General features: G+C 42.5%; 1 protein-coding gene across 2 annotated transcripts in view; it reads left to right on the top strand.

Moving 5' to 3' along the window:
- The first annotated feature begins 273 nt into the window (after positions 1-273).
- The window catches only part of ELF2 (E74 like ETS transcription factor 2), a 37,084-nt gene continuing 17,253 nt past the window's right edge, over positions 274-20,104 (top strand). The window contains exons 1-3 of one of the 2 annotated variants that reach the window (XM_064150007.1): positions 274-460; positions 8,396-8,587; positions 9,525-9,690. In XM_064150007.1, coding sequence (XP_064006077.1) covers positions 8,516-8,587; positions 9,525-9,690 — 238 coding nt within the window. In that variant the 5' untranslated portion in view covers positions 274-460; positions 8,396-8,515. Of the gene's footprint in view, positions 461-545; positions 638-8,395; positions 8,588-9,524; positions 9,691-20,104 lie in introns of those variants that run through there. The other variant, XM_064150006.1, reaches the window with a different exon arrangement.

The following is a 20,104-nucleotide window of genomic DNA, read 5'->3' as shown; positions in this document are numbered from 1 at the left end:
CCCTTAAGCCTTGTGCTCTATGGCGTGTGTATTGACTCTCTTCAGCTCTAAACACGAAGACACAACCCACCCCTAAGAAGGAGGAGGGAAACTCCAGGTAGGGCTCGAAGCCTCAGGTAAGGTAAGGAGGTAAGGAAGCGTCAGGGAAAACTCCCAGCGCGGATTACCACAACCGCAAACAGCCTCGTGGTCGGGACGGACCATGGGCCCCGGCGCCCACTCGCGCACGCGCGCAGCGGTCGCGCATGCCCGCAGCGCCCCCGCGCGCCGGGCGGCACGAGCATGTGCAGAGGCGGCGGCGCGGGGGGGGGCCCGGGCCGGGCAGGTTGTGCCGCTGCGCCCGCCCCTCCCGCCGCGGGGTGGCCCTGGTCCTGGCCCTGGCTTTGCCCCGGTGGCGACCACCGCATTCTATTTCGGGCCCAAGCAGGCGAGAAACGCGGCCTCCAGGCGCACGGGCACGGTAAGGGCGCGGCGCCGGTGCGTGCTGCCGAGGCGGGTGGGACGGGCGCTGACAGGCAGCCCTGGAACGGAGAGAGAGAGAGAAAGAGAGAGAGAGAGAGAAAGGGGGTGAATGGGCAGCCAGCCGGCGAGGAGGCACAGAGCTCCAGAGCTCCCCGTCCTGCGGGTGTTTGCTGAGGTGTGCCGGCCAGCCCCGGGGTGACGGAGATGGGGATTGCCCTGGTGGCACCCTCCTTCCTCTCTCTCCCCAGCTGCACTTTCGGTTTCGCGTGGGGCGCGGCGGAACGGCCGCTGGGCCGGGGCCGCCTTAGTCCCCCTTACTTGGCTCCCTTCTCAACCTGCCCTTTGGGGATCCGCGGCCTGACTGCTGCTCCGCCTGCTGGGAGGGGGTGTTGGGGGCGGCGGCAGCAGCAGCTGCACAGGCGGCGATTCCTGGCTGCTGTCAATGTAAATGCGGCCCGGGCCACGCAGATCCTCCTGGGCCGCAACTGTGGTGGGCGGCGGACCGGGGCAAAACGCGTGGGGGGCAGCGCCTTGTTTACACAGGGCGTCGGGAGAACATGGCAGCCGGGCGTGTTGGTAACTGGCTGTCATGCGTGCTCGCTCCTCCCGTGCTGGCGGTGGGGTAGCCGCCGGGCCTGCAGCCGCCCGCCCTCGAATTCAGCTACGCACCCTCCCTTTGGTTAAAATCGCCCAGCGCCCTGCTTGCTTGCCACCCTGGCTAGGATCTGGCGCATTTTTAATTATACTTTACCGTGTCTGGAAAATGTTGTATCGGGTTATCTCTGGTGTGCATTTTTGTCTGTTGCCTTTTTTGAATGTGTTCTTTTATGTCTCTTTTTTTTTCCTTAATTAATTTCATTCTGTATGTTCCCTCCCTTATGACTAGTCACTGCCATGTTTCTTGTGACTTGTTTTTAACCATTTAAGTCCTTTAGCAAAGACGGCTAAACCTTAACCAATAGGAGGGGTTCTCTGACTGCCAAGTTCACCTCTTGTCATGCTTTCAAGCTGTCTCTCTTGTATGTGATGCTGATAATTATTTTCTGTTGTTGCCATTTAATGCTAACTTTTTTGGCACTTTGTGATCAGTGTATGAAAGCTTCCAAATTAGTCAAGACAAATGGCATGAAATGAAGTTAGGCTCAGGGATAGCAGAGTACAACCATTAAAGAATTCTTGAACTCATAAAACCAACATTCTAACAATAACATTTCAGAGAAGTTCAGGTATTTCTGTGTCCTAAAAATGAAATAGCATATTTTGTGCTGTAACTTTGAAACAAAGCAAAAGTGTGGACACTGATTTGAGGAAGCTGCTTCTGTTTATTAGGGTTATGTTGGGAAACCCCATCTCCTTGAGAGGGGATGTGAAGCTGTCCTACATGGAGTGCTGTGGGAGGGCTCGGGTCAGTGACTGAACCACACCACTTTATTTCAAAAGATCTGATTGAAATTAAATGTAAGTCTCTAAAACTGTATCTAACAGGTCTTATCCAAGATCTGCTCTCTGTCTCTCTCCCCTCCGTCTCCGAACATGGACAGGATCACTTAGGCAGTTCTGGGAATAGATGGGTTATTTTGTATGGTGCTTTCAGTGCCATGGTCTTTTCTTCTCTTGGATTTCAGTAGTATCTGCTCAGAAGGTCTCTGAACTTAAGACTGGTTGTGCATTTTTTGTGTTGAATAGTTAAGATAAACTTTTCAGAGTCTTTACCTCCATAAAGCGGTCTGCTGTCTTTTAACTTAGACATCGAGGGTATGCTATGGAAATGAACGGCATATTTTGTGTGCCCTGCTTCCTTTAGAGTGTGTGCGGGGTGGGTTAGCGTGTTTGTTTTGGATTTGGGTTTACTCCGGCATTCATTAATTTTCATCCCTATTTGCTCTGCTCTTTTATTATGTAAAACAAGGATAATTGCTCCCTACTCTGGCTAGTTGGGCTGTGGAAATGGTGTTAAAGACCAACAACTGACACCCTGGAAGGAGAAGTGCCTGGTACAAAGGAGCTATAGGTGTGTGAGGTTTCCCTATCAGAGGACGAGAAGATTTTAGGGTATCTTAAATAGAGAGCGGTGGGACGATGAGCCTGCTAATAGGATGACATACGGGAAGATCCAGAAGAAGCTCGCAGCAGCCACAAAGCTTTTGCAGAACGTTAATAGTTTTGAAGCGCTTAAAAGCCTATATATTTTGGGGCTCATCAGCTTTAGCTATTGGGATTTCAGAGCAAAACTTTGGATTGTCAGATTACTAACATACTCGTGGGAGGAATTCAGATGGTTTCTTTCACTGGATTTGATACATCACTAACTTGATCCAATGCAATAACTTCTGTGTGTTCAGCAGTAGAAAGTCACTTTGTTTTGTGGAGCCTCTGCAGTGTGATGCAGCCAGGACTGCTTGCTTTGGCAGTTATTCATTTTGATTTAATTTTCTATAACTTGTAGTGATTGGTGTGATTTATAAGACACTATAAATTGCATGGGTTATCTGGTTTGTTCCCCCCATGTCTGTGTGGTGCAAATATTTACTTTGTATCCTCTTTTTGAGCATACCCTGCTCATTCTTTATCTGTTTACAAGTTCATTTCTTATTTTTTCACTATCAACTTGGATATTCTGGATCTTTTTTTAAAAAAAGGGAAACTGTTAATTCACCAATACTTCTACAGATGCTAGTGTAAATAATCACCTGGCAAAATGTCCTTAAAAGAACTTCGGTTAACATTATTTTTTTTTTTACAGTGCGTGCTATGGTTTATATGTATTGGAGCGATAGTGACATTTATTGATCTTTTTGAGGTGCTGCCTATGAAAGCCCACTTTTGTGTTCTTAGCAGTCTTGTTAACAGTTGATGGGTTTCTGCCATCATCTTGGTCAGTGTGTTTCTCTATGTGTAACTAATACCATTTTCAAGCCAGCTTGCTTAACGTATTTTTTCTGATTACACCAAAGTAAGGCCTTTTTGAAAATAAGGTTGTGCATGATGCTACTGCTGACTACAGTCCTGCTCTTGCAGTTGCATCTGTGTAGGTATCAACATAAATCTCTCCTCAGGATTTGGAATGCCAGCTAAATAAAAGGGGAACATTGTTCCTATTACTTTTATGATTTCTCCTGAGTGCTATGGGAGCAGCTGCCTCTGGGCACTGCAGCCCAGTCTTTGGCATGTTTGTCTCATTAATCATGTACAAGTGTGTGCATCTTAGGAGTGAAATAAAAGTGTACTAAAACCATCTGCAGATTTGTATTCGGAATCAGGACCTTATCACACTCTACAACTACCTGAAGGGAAGTTGTAGTAAGGTATGGGTTGGTCTCTCTCCCCAGGCAACATGTGACAAGACAAGAGGGCAATGCTGTGCCAGGTGAGGTTTAGGTTCAATGTTAGGAAGCACTTCCTAATAGAAAGGGTAATTAGCACTGGAATGGACTGCCCAGGGAGGTTGGAGTGTCGAGGTCCCTGGAGGTGTGAAGGAAAATTTTGGATGTGGCACTTAGTGACATGGTCTGGTCAGTGTGGGTGGTGTTAGGGTCATAACTGGACTTATTCTCAGAAGTCTATTCCAGCCTCATTAATTCTGTGTGAAATAAGTTCACTTTGAGTCTGGCTTAGCAGAGGTCACACCTGGCATCCTTTCTGTGCTATGCCATTCAGTTGTTAGTTTTTAATTCTGTTGATCTGTGTCCTTAGCTTCTCTGTTAATCTTATAGGTGGTTGTACACAGGGCATAGACTTAAGATTCTGGATTTTGTGGAATCACAGAAACATCCAGGTTGGAAAAAAAACTCAGAATCACCAAGTCCAACCCATAACCCTACTCTACAAGATTCACCTTAAACCACATCCTCAAGCACCACATCCAATGACCCTTAGACACATCCAGGGTTGGTGACCTCACCGCCTCTCTCCGGCACGCTCATTCCAGTGCCTGACCACTCTCTCTGTGAAAAACTTTTACTAATGTCCAATCTAAACTTCCCCAGTCTTAGCTTGAGGCCGTTTCCCCTTATTCTGTCTCCAGCTACCTGTGAGGAGAGACCAGCACCAGCCTCTCCACAATGTCCCTTCAGTTGGTTGTAAGAGTTACTATTTGTTCACCATAGTTGTGATTTGCAATTTTTTAAAGCTTCTCTGATAGCTGTTGAAACCATGAGGATCATTTGGATGTCTTGTCAGCAGACACTCAGGTACATCCTGTAAGCTGTATAAATGTGCTATTAAATGTATGAATAAGCTGTTTGGTACTTTGCAGTCATTATGACAGCTGCTGTGTAGCCTCTAAAGACGTACATGTTGTAATTGATCTCAGTGTAAACTATCAAAAACTTGAGTGTTTTGGTTTGTCTCTTGTAGTGGTTAAACAGCTGGAAGCTTCCTGCTGTGGTGGCTCTAAGATTCTGAATTTTGGGGGTGTTTTTGTTTTGGTGGGGTTTTTTTTTTGAGTGAAAGCACCTAGACCTATTTTTGTTTTCCAGTGAGGTGTGTATAAAATAGTGAATGATGGAATTGGTGCAGCAATGCTGTTTTCCCGTTGTGAGGGATATTCCAGATGTTTCAGAACTAGCTGCTCTGTGCATTTTCCATGGCCAGGAAGAACAGGAATAAATCTATAAACAAAATAAATCTTGCTGTCATTTGGTCTTTTTGTCTCAGTGAGCCTTGGGAAATGTGAATTTTGGAAGTGATTTCTGAAAATGGCCAGGCACTCAGAAGTCAAATTAGTTGTGACTTGCTAGGGAGAGGTGTGGAATAGATTCAATAGCTACTGAAATTCAAGGGAAAAACAAAAAGGCTCCCACAAGAACACGGTGCTTAGGGAAAAGGGAGGAATGAACGTGCTTAGCTGGTTCCTTCCAAAGGGGTATTTGTGGAAATCTCATATTCAGGTAGGTGTGTGGGGTTGTGTCTATGCATCTGTTGTACTTAGAGCCTCTAAAACAGCCTGAGCTGAAGGTCTTGCCTTATTGACAAGTGGGTTTGCCTTTTTCCCACCCTGTCAAGCTTTGGAAAAGTTTGCTGAATAGTAAAGATTCTTAGCATGGAGTACAGATGCCTGTTGTATAAAGACCTGGGTCTTCTGTTTATTCCTTGCCGGGACTGTTCTCTGCCATCAAGCTAAAGATACTGTTCTTGTAACAAATAAACATTTTAGCATGTCAGTCTTTTATATATTTTCCCTCGTAAGGTTCTTACTGACTTTGTATTTATGCTGGGATTGGCAAATGATAGATTATAATTTATGTTTCTCCATTACTTTACTGTCACTTCTCTAGGTAATTCATAATTCACATAGAGATAAATCATCTAAACTCATGTAACCTAGGAGACAGAGAAATAGCTGCCTTTTTGACATTATCTGCTGTACTACACAGTATTTAGTGTTTTCAATTGCTAGAATTTGCAGCTGTTTGGCCACCTGTCTGGGATTATAGTAACGTAAAATACAAATGTACAGTGCCACATGATCTAGCATGTGATTATTTATTTGCATTAATACACTACATGAGAGCCAAATTAGCTTTCTGACATGCTGAAAATATGCAAAGAGGTACTGTATGAGGCCACTATATAGTCCTCAAAAATCAATATAAATCTGCATTGCTGAAATAATGCTGATGTTTGAAATTGGTTGGAGGCTCTGCCTCCAAATTAAAAATACAGTTTCCATTTTCTGAACTTCTCTTTTGCATTATGATTGCTTGGCAAGATTTCTAGTGTGGATATAAATGGAAAACTGTAAGAGAGGGAAAAAAACACACTCTTTTTTTTTCAGTAAGGGTGATCTAATTTTTTTCCTGTCTGATTGTTTATTTTAGTGTATTGGTAAGCAACCGTTTATGTCCATTGCATATTTCTGCATTTACAGACTTTTGAAATAATGTGGTGATTGACAGGTAGACAAGGAGTAGGCTTCTTGGGCTAAAAGCCTTAGGGGTAACAGGTATGTATGACTCCAAGGATGCTTGTTAAAGGCTTCCCAGCATGAGTCTTATTTGGGAGGCAGAGATCTTTCCTTTCTTTTTTTTTTATCAAAGAGAATATTGATAATCAAAAAGTGGTCCTGTATTTACAAACAGAACAATGGGCAATAAAGTATCACTCTGGTGGGTTTTTTTTGTGCTATTACAAATGAAATATTTTTAGGCACGAATCAGGCTTTCTCATGTCACACTGATTGCCAGCGTAAAAAAACCAAAGGCTTGTATTTTACTCTAAATTGCATATATCATTTTCCTTTCCTTTGGAATATGTCTTGTGCTTATACTGATGCTTCTAAGACAATTATTTAAAATTGTCTCCTGTTCTTCAGTTTTAATTGAGGATTAATCGCGAGAAATCTGCTTTAAGAATTTATTCTGGGTTTTGTATGTAAGGGTGAAAACTATGAATACCTTATTCTGTGTTGTTTGGGGTTGTTTGGTTTGTTTTCATTTGGTGTGAGTTTTGTTCTTGTGGGTGGTTGGTTTTTGTTTGTGGCTACAAACTTTGTGCTAAGTTGGTATGGCAAGATAAATGCTGCCTTTCTGACCATGCTCTTATGGTGTGCTGAAGGATCTCTAATACTTTGACAAGTGAAACTTTTACATTAGTTTTTGCATAGTATTTTTATTGACTTTCTTGATGAATTGACGTCCAGTGGTGGAGACATGTAATTGTAATTTTTTATGACTGAGATACATAAACTGTTGTGTCCGTAAAGATTTCCATGCCGTTAGGAATCCCAATTCCCTTGCATGAAGCTGACCTAGCTTTTCCCTACCTGTGCCAGATGAGGTCACTTGAAGCTGGCTGCCTGTTACTAAAAAGCAGGCTTATGGAGTTTAGTCATTGGAGTATTCATTATGTATTTTTTTTCACTGTCTGCTGGAAAATCCTGTTTTCTTGCAAACCTAATGCTTGTGCTAGCTTTTGAAATAGATGGATTTTAGTAAAAAAATGGGGCTACATTCTGGCTTCTGTTGTAGAGCGTTGATCTCAGTGTAATTGATTTCAGACTGAGGTCTCATGTCTCCTGTGGAATGTGTGCCTTCTGTTCTAGAGCTAAGAAGCCAAACTTCTTAGTTTGCATCTTGAAGTAGTAAACTGCTCCTTGCAGCCCAAGGTTTATAAACACAGATTATTTGTATCTTCAAAGACAGGATATGGGCAATAATATTTATTCAGAATAAATAAATATCAGTTGTTCAGTAACAAAGCACTGCTGTTAATTTAAAGACATTTGCAAAGGTGGAGGTTATTTATCTTTGTAAGTTCAGTGAGTTCATAATTTTACCCAAATGAAAGCATTATATGTGGAACTACTTTTTTTTTTAATTCCTAAGAATATTCTGCTAGGAAAAAATAGAATAGTTTTAGTTTCAAAGAAAGCTGTATGTTAGAACATGAGGAATTTATTTGTGGGATGGATAATGCATATGAAATGTTTTCAAAAAGCACCATGTTTGAAAGCTTTGTGCAATGATAGCTTTGTGAAATGGACTAGGAAACTAGGCAAATAAAGAAGTAATATAATTTAAAAAACTTCTTATTTAATAGGAAAGCAGTAAACTTCAGAAGAGCCATGCCTAATTCACATGCATGCTTCTCAAAAAAACTATTTGATGTTTGACCTCAGTGAGATATTTCTTTCAATCAATGGAAAACATCTAAAGCTATTACTTGATTTTATAATTGTGTGAAATTTAACAAATTCAATTAATTTAACTTAAATGGCATTATTTTAGTGTTAAAAGGTGGTGCGGAACTTGTGTCGTGTGGCAGGATTCAGTGTTAACTTTACCAGGGTCAGTACATTCTGTCACATCTGTCGTGTTCACTGATGCCCTTTTCAGAAGCAGAGATGAAGTGTGCAGTGCAACAACTTTCATAAATGTTGTAAGACTTTTTAATGTTGACTATGCAAATAACTTTAAATTATTTTGTGTTTCAGCCAGCTCTGCCCAGCTGTTTAACAAGCAGCTCTGCCCAGCTGTTTAACCTCATCAATGCTATCGGCATTACTGTCTTCAGGATAGATAACAGCTCTCAAATCATCTTCAAGGGATGCACCATGACATCAGCAGTGCTAGATACTGGAGGCCCTGGCCTGGAGTTTGACAGCAATGGAAGAAAAAATCAAGAGGTTAGAAAAATAAATAGCATTATTTGCTAACAAACTTTACACCTTTTATCTGCATTTGAAAGAAGGATTCACTCTGAGCTTGCTGTGAAAGCAGGTGAAATGGACTAGAGCTTGTTCTAGTTGGAGGAGGAAGAGAGCAGCCCATTTTTAAAATATCTTTCATTAGAAGATTTTATTTATCACAGATAAATCAGACCAGTGGGTTTTGAAGTCTGCAATACAACTGTAGACTGGATTTACATAATTAAACTCCTTATCTCAAGTGTGTCTTGAGGTATTGAGATGAGCAGAACAATACAAGGACCTTTTCCAGAGCTAGCCAACATGATGTACTTGCTTGTATTTTGCATTTTTATCAATAAATAATAAGTGCATTGTACTATTCTGTAGTTTGTGGCAATTTGGATCGGGTAGGGTTCTGCTTCTACAACACTTAACAAATTAAATGTGCTGTTACAGACAGTTTGATCCTTAAGTAAAGATACACATATGGGCTTTGAAGTAGCTAGTTCTTTTGTAATAGCTTATTTAATCTAAAACATGAGAGGTTGTAAGACACAGGTCTGTTGTAGGTATGTTGTAGTGCACATGCAAAGCCTTGATTATATTTTGTGGAACAGAGGCAGAAGACACATTTCCCAGAACTGAATGTCATATTGCAAAAGTCTTGAAACCAACGCTTTAAATTTTAGATGCTTAAAACCAAGACAATACCTTTTGAAATTCAGGAAGGTCCCTTTGGTGAATGATAAGTTGTCTTCTTTTTTCCTATTAATCTCTTTCTTGAAGAGAAAATATCCATAAATTTTTTTTAAATTGTGATAATTATTCTGTAAAATATGGAAGAGCATAAGAGGGCAATACTGATATAGAGTTCAACAGTGCACTGTTTAGGTTGTGTTTGTTTTTTTGTTTTCTGGTTTTTTTCTTTCTATAGGAAAATGAGCCAGTCTCTGAATTCCCAGCAGTGATCGTGGAGCCAGTTCCTAGTGCCATACTAGAACAGGGATATGCTGCTCAGGTCCTGGTTTATGATGATGAGACTTATCTGATGCAAGATGTAGCAGAGGAACAAGAAATTGAGACTGAAACTATGGAAACAGGTATACTTATTATATGTATTATCTTTTTTAATTAGATTTTCTTATTTTTTTAAGTCCCTGAGGAATGTGACTTTGTGTTTACTTACGAGTATAGAGATCCTGACCTGAATTCATATTTCTTTGCTCTAAACTTACTTAGCTTTAGTTGCGACAGAATTGGGGCTTAGCAGGTGGAAGTGTCGTCTTAGGTTGAGATTACCTCATTCTACTATGTTTGGGTGCCAACTTTTCAGAAGGAACAGGCGAGGAAGAGGTGGCAGAGTGGCCCTCTGTGTTAGGGACACATGTGAAACCATACAAATCAATGAAGGTGATGATAGGGTTGAGTCCTTATGGGTAAGAATCAGGACTAAGGCCAAAAAGAGTGATATCATGGTGGGAATCTGTTCTAGATCACCCAACCAGGATGTAGAAGTAGATGAAATGTTTTATAGGCAGTTGAGAGGTCTCAGAATCTTGTCCTTGTGGGAGACTTCAACTTCTCTGATGTCTACTGGAAATACAACACAGCAGGGAGAGAACAGTCCTGGAGGTTCCAGGAGTGTGTGGAGGGTAACTTCTTGACACAACTGGTGAGGGACCCAGCTCGGAGGGAGGTGCCTCATAGACCTGCTTCTCGTGAACAGGAAAGAACTTGTGGGGAAAGTAAAGGTTGGAGATCATTTGGGGCTCAGTGATGATGAAATGGCTGAGTTCTCTACCCTTGGGGAAAAAAAGGAGAGGGGATAGTAAAACTGCCACCTTGAATTTCCCAGAGGGCAAACTTTGGCCTGTTTAGAAGACTGATTGACAAAGTCCCTTGGCCAGCCACCCTAAAGGATACAGGAGTCCAGGAAGGCTGCACATACTTCCAGAGGAAGTTTGAAAAGCACAGGGAAGTGGACAGGGAAGGCTTCAGCCTGGATGGAGCTTAAGAACAAGAGGAGAATCTCTGGCCATTGGAAAGGGAGACAGGCCTCTCACGAGGGCTACAAAACTGTAGTGAAACTATGCAGGGGGGAAATTATAAGAGTCAAAGTACATCAGGAGCTGGAATTTGGAAGAGAAGAAGGTTATAAGGAGTAGTCAGCATGGATTTACCAAGGGAAAGTCATGCTTAACTAACCTCATAGCATTCTATGATGCCATAACTGAATGGGTAGATTCAGGGAAACCAGTGGATGTAGTCTACTTTGACCTTAGCAAGGCCTTTGGCACCATCTGCCATGACATTTTAGTGAGCAAGCTGAGGAAGTTTGGGATGGAAGAGCAGACAGTGAGGTGAGTTAGGAACTGGTTGCAAGATAGAGTTCAGAGGGTGGTGATCAATGGTGCCTGGTCCAGCTGGAGAGCTGTGACCAGTGCTGTCCCCCAGGGATCAGTTCTGCAGCCGCTCCTCTTCAACATCTTCATCAATGACATTGATGAGGGCACAGAGTGTCTGCTCAGCAAGTTTGCTGATGACACTAAACTGGGAAGCTTGACTGATAACAGCTGAAGGTTGTGCGGCCATCCAGAGAGCCCTGGACAGACTGGAGAGCTGGGCACAGAGGAACCTAATGAGATTCAACAAGGACAAGTGCAGAGTCCTGCATCTGGGGAGGAATAATAAACTCCAACAGTACAGGCTAGGAAGTTATCTGCTGGAGAGAAGTCCTGTGGAGAGGGACCTGTGGGTCTTGGTGGATAACAAGTTAACCAAGGCACAGCAATGTGCCCTTGTGGCCAAGAAGGCCAAGGGGATCCTAAGGTGTATTAGGAGGAGTGTGTCCAGCAGATCAAGGGAGGTTCTACTCCCCTTCTACTCTGCCCTAGTGAGACCTCATCTTGAATACTGTGTTCAGTTTTGGGCTCCCCAGTTTAAGAGGGACAAGGATCTGCTGGAGAAGGTACAGTGGAGGGCTACAAGGATGATTAGTGGACTGGAGGGCATGGCTTATGAGGAGAGGCTGAAGGATCTGGGGCTTTTTAGTCTGGAGAAAATAAGACTTGGAGAGGATTTAATAAATGTTTGTAAGTATCTGAAGGCTGGCCAGGAGCCGGGGACAGGCTCTTCTCACTTGCTCCCTGTGATAGGATAAGGAGCAATGGGTTTAATCTGCAGCACAGGAGGTTCCAGCTCAACACAAGGGGGAACTTCTTTACTGTAAGGGTCACAGAGTACTGGAACTGGCTTCCCAGAGAGGTTGTGGAGTCTCCTTCTCTGGAGACTTTCAAGGCCTGTCTGAATGTGTTTCTCTGTGGTCTGTGTTAGATAGGATTGTCCTGCTCTGGCAGGGGGGTTTGACTTGATGATCTCCTTGAGTCCCTTCCAACCCCTAACATCCTGTTATCCTGTGAACCTAGCTACAGACATTAAGGATAATAAGTGTTTCTCTAATTTCATTAGCAACAAAAAGGAGGTCTGGGTCAGTTTCCATCCTTTACTGGGTGCAGAATAAACACTGGAAACAGTGACTGAGGTTGAGGAGAAGGCTCTGTGCCTTCTGCATCTCAGCCTTTAGCACTGAATCCAGCAGCTCCCTGCACACCTAGCCTCAGGAACTAGGAGTCAGGGAGAGTAATCAGAATGAGGTCATCACAATAAATGAGGCAGCGGTCAGGGATCTGCTATACCACTTAGACCCACACAAGTCCATGGGGCCAGATGGGCTGCACCCAAGAGTGATGAAGGAGCTGGCAAATGTGCTGGCCAGCTGCTCTCCATGATTTACTTGAAGTCCTGGCTAATGGGGAGGTGCCAATGGACTCAAGGGTAGTAAATGTGCCACCCACCTCCAAGTAAGGAGGAAAGAATTCAAGAAACTACAGACCTGTCAGTGTGCCCTTGGAGCAGGGCACCTCAAGCACCATTGCAGACTGTATAGGGAACAACCAGGGAAGCAGGCCCTGTCAGCAGGGATTTATGAAGGGCAGGTCTTGCCGGACCAGTCTGATCTCCTATGCCAAGATGACTGTTGGATGGGAAAAAGGTTGTGATATTGTCTACCTAGACTCTGGAAAAGCCTTTGGCACTGCTCCCTACAGAACTCTCGGGGCCAAATTGTCTGCTGATGGCTTGGATGGGCACACATCTGCTGGGTAAAGCACTACTAGGCAAAAGGGCCCAAAGGGTGGTGGTCAGTGTAGCTAAATCCAGCTGGCAGCCAGGCACAAGTGGTGTCCCTTAGGGCTCAGTATTGGGACCTCTTCTGTTTAACACCTTTATTGATGACCTTGATGCAGACTCAGAGTGTGCCAGCAGTGAGTTCACAGATGGCACCAAGGTGGGTGGCATTGTTGATCTGCAGGAGGGTAAGGAGGCTCTACAGAGGGGTTTGGATAGATTGTATCCATGGCCAATGTCAATGGCATGAGCTTCAGTAAGGCCAAGTGTCAGGTCCTGCACTTGGGTCACAACAACCCAATGATACAGGCTTGGGGCCTGGCTGGAAAGCTGTCAGCAGAAAGGGACCTGGGGGTTGTAATGGACAGGCAGCTGAATGTGGGCCATCAGTGCACAGGTGACACAGAAAGCCAAAGGCATCCTGTCTGGGATCAGAAATACTGTGTCCAGCAGGAGCAGGGAGAGGATTGTCTCCTTATACTCTGCTCTGGTGAGGCCACACCGTGAGTGTTAATCCCAGTTTAGGGCACCTCATTACAAGAGGCATGTCCTGGAGCCAGGGCAGAGGAGGGCAAGGAAGCTATGAAGCGCCTGGAGAATAAATCTGATGAGGAGAAACTGAGGGAGCTGGGGATTGTTGGTGTGAAACAGAAAACTGAGGGGAGACATCATGGCTACCTGAAAGGAGGCTGTGGAGAGGTTGGTGCTGGTCTCTGATGACAGGTAAATAGTGTCAGAAGAAGGGGAAATGGCCTCAAGATGCAGCAGCAGAGGGGAGGTTTGGACTGGAAACATTTTTTTCCCAGCAAGAGTGATCAGGCACTGAAATGTGCAACCCAGGGAGGTGGTGGAGTCACCAACCCTGTCTGTGTTTAATAGTTGTTTGGACATGGTGCTTGAGGATATGGTTTAAGGTGAACCTTGCAGAGTAAGGTTATGGGTTGGACTTGCTGATCCTGAGAGGCTTTTCCAACCAGAATCTTCTTGTGATTCTGTGATTGTAACCCTTTGTACCCTTGGTAAGTAAGCAGATGTTCATTTATGTCTTTGTTACCTGTTTCTGCAGGGGGCCAACTAGACAACTTAAGCTTGAAAGTTCTTTGAAAATCAGCTGAGTTAGAAAGCCAAGTTATTTGGTGTGGGCCAAATAACTGCAGGGCAGCTGGTAGTGTGGACTGTGTGACTGTTTGCCCTCCCTTTCTAACTCTCCTCTCTCCGCTTGAGCTCTGTCTTCAGTCCCTTTCTATCCTGCGTTTTTGGTCCGAGAGTGATTTTATTGCTGGTTTAGTGGCAGGAGTGGGGAATGGAGTTGGACTGTGTTCTTATGGGTAAGAAGCTTAGCAGATCTGCATGGTGAAGTGAGAAGTTAGGACTGGAGAAAGGAGCAGGGCTTTGGCACTAGTGCAGCTGACCTTAGCAATTAATGGGTATCTTTTTGTACACTTGTCTCCAAAGAACATGATCAGGACCTTTAAACTTCCTGAGAGGACCAGTGTCTTTTTAAACTATCTGAAGAACCAAAAGTTGTCATTAGGCTCCCACAGGAACACATCTGACTGCCAGGCTGCTGCTGTTCATGTTGTCCCTCACACTTGCTTTCTAGTACTTGTAGAACCTTTTTCAGCCATTTGAGTATGCTGATTTTGAAAGAAAGGAGATCTCAGCTGTTCCATGTATTTATTGGGCTTTCTGCTGGATTAGTATGATGACAGGGCTCAGCCAAGTGTCTTATGAGTCCTGGGGCAGTGAGTGCATAGACCTGCAGGCAAAGGGGGAACAGGTCCTCTTGGGCACTTCATACTGAGCTAATGAAGCTACTACACTAGGACATAGTTCACGTTCCTGTCCGTGGGCTGCCTGTTTTTTTTTTAGAGCTGGGTTTTGACTTCATATCAAGCAAGCAAAACAAAGCTTTTCTGTCATGAATATGTCCTTACCAATTTAGTGTAGTCTTTGAAGAAGCAGTCTGCAGGTAACAGTTTCTATAGTTCTGATTGCCTGTCACAACACAGAACCCCTATGTGAATCTGTAGGTTTATAATGGGGCAATCTAATCTTGGGAGCTGCCGTACATGCGATGCTGAAGGTACCACAGTCATGATCTGCAGATCTCAAATAAGGCATTAGATGAGTGTTTCAGTAAGTTAATGCTGGTTTTGAAATGCCGAGTTAACCTGTAACAGTGTTGTTAAAATTGTGTAATACTTCATGACTTCTTCCTCTGGTTTTATGCCTGTACCAGTACTGTTTTTCTTCTCTGTTACCTCTTGATGAATTTGCAGAACAGGTGATGTTTGTTGTTTAAAAATCTTGTTGAACAGCTGTTAAGCAAATATTGCTGTCAGTAAAGCTTATCCTTATGAGAAGCAAACCAAAATCACATTGCCAGTGTAAACTCTGATTTAACTGATTTGGTTAATCTAAATTCTCTTATCAATAGTATTTTTCCCCTTATATTTTTTAACAACAAAACAGCAAATGCATGTTTGGGATTTTTCCCTCAGAATTTTAAGATTAAAGAGGAAACAAACCTACTTTTCAAGAACTTGAGATATCATTTGACCTGTGAGCTGTCACCGCATTTTTAAATTTGATGTTCCATCAGAAATGCTCCCTGTGGTGCGAGCTGAAAGTCTGGTTTAATTCTAAAAATGTTATTGCCACAGGGAAGTAGATTTGCATGAAAAATTGGGGTGCTGGAAATAAGCCCTTCCAAGATTATGATCTAATAGAAAAATATTGACCCACAAAGACAACAGTGATGGTATGTTTGTCATACAGATATATGTAGTAACACCAGAAAGTTCAGTTGCAGCTGTCTTGTAAATTGATCACCATCCTTAATGAGGGTGGAAGTCCACTAAACAATGATTTTAGGCTTAACTCCACCACTAATTTAAATAAGTGTATGACCAAAATATATACCTTGAGAAAAATCTTTTACAGAGGAAATTTTCATGTTGCTAGTTAAACTTATCACCATGGAAACCAGCTTTGTGTATCCGTGTAAAGTGTTTAGTTATTACTTGCTCTTCTTTCTGTCTCTAAATGTCTTTCCTCCTTATGATTAAAAGTGCTTCCTCCTGACATACTTAATGTGAGTTGCAGCCTGTGAACTCCTTTGTTTATCTCAGATGAGTTTTCGTCAGTTGCTAAGCATCATACACTAAGACCTAAGGCATTTGATTAAGGCAGTTACATGTAAGGGATGAAAAAATAATGTTACCATTCATTCTGTTCAGACATTATTTGATTAAACTGCCTCTTAGAAAAAATAAATTAGCACTAACATCTGGTGTATGTTTTGGTAGTGCTGACGTATCCTGTTGGTTTAACTTAATTTCCTTGCACTGACAGCTTAGTGAGGATTTAAAAAGTGAAGAGCAGTCTGCTTTAGAGGACTGCTGACTACCAACAGGAGTTTGGGCACTCCAACAGTTTAGTTGAACTCTCAGCTCTTTGATCAAGACAGTACCAACTTAAGCTAAGATGGAGCCCCCTGACTAGATAAAAGCAAGATAACTTGTTCAGCTATGAGAAGTAGATGTCTCTAATAGTTTAATGGGTTAAGAATTTATTCTTTGAACGTGGGCTAATTTTATTTTTAACACTGTGCTGCTGCTGCTGCATTGATGTTAGTTCTCACTGTGCCAAGAAGTCCATTGCATTTTGCCTAGTCAGATATTGAGGACAGTGAAATAAGATGGTCCTCATCCCATTGTGTGTGCTGTTGTATAGCACCTGGAGCCATAATGCCAAGGGCCTATTCATCTTTTCTCAGTAGTTCCTAATTCAGAAACAAAATTGAACTGCAACTTAAATTTTATGTCTTTATTGCTGGTGCTTCCTTTTCTAAGAAACCAAAGAGAAGAGCTCTACAGCTGCTCTATGGATGATCACATTTTACACACCATAACAGCCTGTTTGGGATGTCCAGTTCTTTCTGCATTTCAGGTTGCTGTCTTGCTCTGTTCAATTCACTGTTCATACTGAAAAAACAGTGGAAGACTAAGTATTTTGTAGTAAAGCCTAATGTAGCTACACATTTGGGGACCAACTTTTGTTTTCTGAGGCTGATACAAGGCTAATTGAATGGCTTGCTACTCTTGGGCATTATGAGTTGGGCTTCAGGTGTTCATGTGGACTCTCTTCTAAATATGCAGCTCTAATTGCAACTGAGAGTGAGAAATTATAGGATATTATTGTGAAGATTCAGCCACAGCATTTTACTTATGCAGATGAAAAAAAGATTATTTGTATCTTGAACTTGGAATGTGATATGGCCAAAACCATCTTGATGTGAGCATGCTTCAAGGTACAGACTGTGACCAGCTCAGGCCTGTGGGTACTGGTCTCTTTCCTCAGTATTTCCCTGGTTCCTCCAGGGATCTTTTGTGGTTATTTTGCTAGTATGGTTGCAGTTTTCTACTATGGAGTACACAGAGGGTGCTAACGATTATGCTGATGTGCTGGTATATCTGCTGATGCATCATCTTGAATGTTTCTGGAATCTGTTGGAAGGGTTTCCCTGTATTGTTCCCCTTGCGGTTGAACAGTTTGATAACTGCAGTTGAGGACAGCAACTACTGGTCTAACTCCTTCATGTGAATTTTCTCAGAATCCTGGGCAAAACTGACATGAAACTATTGAGAATTTGTAGGTGATTTTGACACTTGGGACAGGACATACCTAACTTCTGAGGTTACCTGAAGCCTTTTAGTTTGTTTGGCATTTCAAGTATTGTTCCTCTTTTATCACTTACAATTTCTCACGTAGATTGTAAATTCTACCCACAGACAGGCAGTTGCCTCTGGCTACTTACCTAGTCCTCTGTGACTAAAAGCAATTAAATCTGCATTGTTTTTGCTTTCTGGCTTGTCATTTGCTGTCAGTGAAGGAAAGAATTGCCATTAGACGGTTTGTACTTTCATCATTTCAAGTCAGAAAACTTGTGAAGTAGTTTTCTAAGGGTGTATTACCAGAGAATGTTTTGCACATAGTTGTCAGAATAGCAGGAAATGCAGCTTTGGATAGGAGACTATGGAAGAGGAGATTGACTGTTCCTCTGTGCCAGCTGAATGCTGTGTTAGTTCTGAGGACTGTTCAAAGAAATGCTTAAGATAATTAATGATCCCACTCCTGTCCACCCCTGCAAATCTGTTGGAACCTTCCAACATTTCACATTTTGAATCTCTGCATACACTGTTGTGTAGGCAGTTAATCGTATCCAGCTGCTTCTCTTGAATTGTTTGCTTTTTCAGAGTAATCAGAATGAAGTTTAATTGGTGTGTATTGCAAAGAAGTGATTTCATGTGAGGAGAGTAGTCCATATCCCTTAACAAAGAGTCATGAATTTATAGATACTTTACTCTTGTGTTTGTGCAAGTAGGGCAATACAAGTAACTTGGCTGTTCCTGCTGTCCGGGTTCCTTACCTCTCAAAGAGTGCAGTACACTGGGATGGAGGTGTTGTTAGCTGAAAATACCATTACTTGTTATTGTCTTGAAATTATACTGGAGCTTATACTTACTACATTCCTGTGTGTCATAGGCAGAATTTTGAGTGGTAGCTTTACAGCATATTAGAAGACACTAACTTTTTTTTGTATTTTTTTTCTGGTAAATACAATTGGTAAATACAGCATGTGAAGAATTGTTAGGTCTGCCTGCCTGTCCTGACAGCTGACCTTCTGATTTAATTATGACAGTAACAGAGTCTCTGTACACTTTAACAGTACCTATGTAAAAAATAGTCTAATAAATATATTTCTGTCTTAGAATGATGCTGTTTGGGGATATGTTTCTGTGTAGCTTTTTCTACTTTTTTCATGCCAAGGGAGCATAGGTAATCTGCAATTTCATATGGTTCTGTACACTGCAGTAAACATTTCTTGCCTCCTTGGGCCACCCACCATTCTGAGTAGATTTTGTATTTCCCTTTGGTAGCCTTCTGCCTAGAAAGAAGGTGGCTTTAAGAGATGAAAAGGAGAAGTGCATGTTTACTTTTTTTTTCCCTACTGACTATTGTTTTCCTCTGAAATAGTAAGATTTTATTAGCATGACAAATCAGTTAGTGTTTGGCACAAAATACTGGAAATGTCACAATTTAAACAGGCTGAACTGCAGAGCTTTTGGGGAAAATCTCATTCCTCCTTAAAGACAGTGTTCTGTTTTAATGTTGTACTTGTCCTGTGCCCAGCTGATCTATACAAAATGATCACTTCACAGATTTTTTTTTTCTAGGCACTCACATTATAATCTTCAAAGTGCCTGGGCTTGGGCTTTATTCAACCAAATGGAATCCCTTGGGCATCCAGTCATACTCTCTTCATGCAGAATCAGAGAGAGCAAAGACTCAGAATAATGTGTGCAGCTGTTTAAGTCCATTTGATCTGAATTGGCAAGCACTGTGCTCAGTCTGTGCTCACAGTGGTAAATAAGTGCTGCTTGAAAAACTGCTTTAAGCTTGATGCTTTGTGCTCCCTGTTTTTTATTTTAGACACATAGTGTTTGTCAAAAATTAATACATGCAGATCACTTGAATGCACTTATTCGAGGAGGCTGCAGATCTTAGGCAAAACTTGATTTTACCCATAGGAGCGCAGGGGGCAATTTGGTTACGAGTCAAATCCTTCAGTTTGTGACTGGAAGTTGCAGTGAGTAAAAAAATTGTCATGCATTTCAAAGTCGGAAGTAAGGCAATAAACTATGAATGCATCTTTCCCAGTGGGAAAGTATACAAGTATGAACCGTTGACACAGGCTTGGATCTTCAAAGGTACTTGATCCACCTTTTGAACTGGATATAAACTGACTATAAACTATTTTAAACTGTGTTTTATTGCTGGGGCCCCAGTTGCTTGAAGAGTTGTAAGTAAACATTGTTCTTAGCAACAGTAGGTATACAGGACAGTAATGTGAACAGTTATTTTGGTATGTAAGCTGCAGTGACAGTGTTGCTAAACTACACTGTATGAAGTTTCCACTTGAATTCGAGGGTGTTTTAATGAAAGGCTGTGAAGTTCTATTGCACACGTAAGCGTGTGCCTGCATAAAATGCCGTTGCTTGTCCTTGGACTTGCCTCAAGTAGAGAAATTGCTGCTGGAGAACTCAACAGAGTCCCCTAGTGGGAATACGCTGGTAGAAGGAATTCTTGTTAAAGCTGCTCTTCCACCTCTCTGAATAACGCATACTGATAGGAGCGCTTTGCTGTTGGCAGAGCTGTATCTGCAGGAGAGCATTGCGCTGTCACAGCTGGCTAGAGAGTGCCTTTTTTGTCCATGAGCCTGGCTGGGAAGAGCTCAGCTGGCAAAACTACGCACAGCTACCC

This window comes from Pogoniulus pusillus, chromosome 10 (assembly GCF_015220805.1).
Source record: "Pogoniulus pusillus isolate bPogPus1 chromosome 10, bPogPus1.pri, whole genome shotgun sequence".
Classification (NCBI taxonomy): Eukaryota; Metazoa; Chordata; class Aves; order Piciformes; family Lybiidae; genus Pogoniulus; species Pogoniulus pusillus.
The sequence above is the reverse complement of the archived record's forward strand: the minus strand, read 5'-3'. Positions and strand labels throughout refer to the sequence as shown.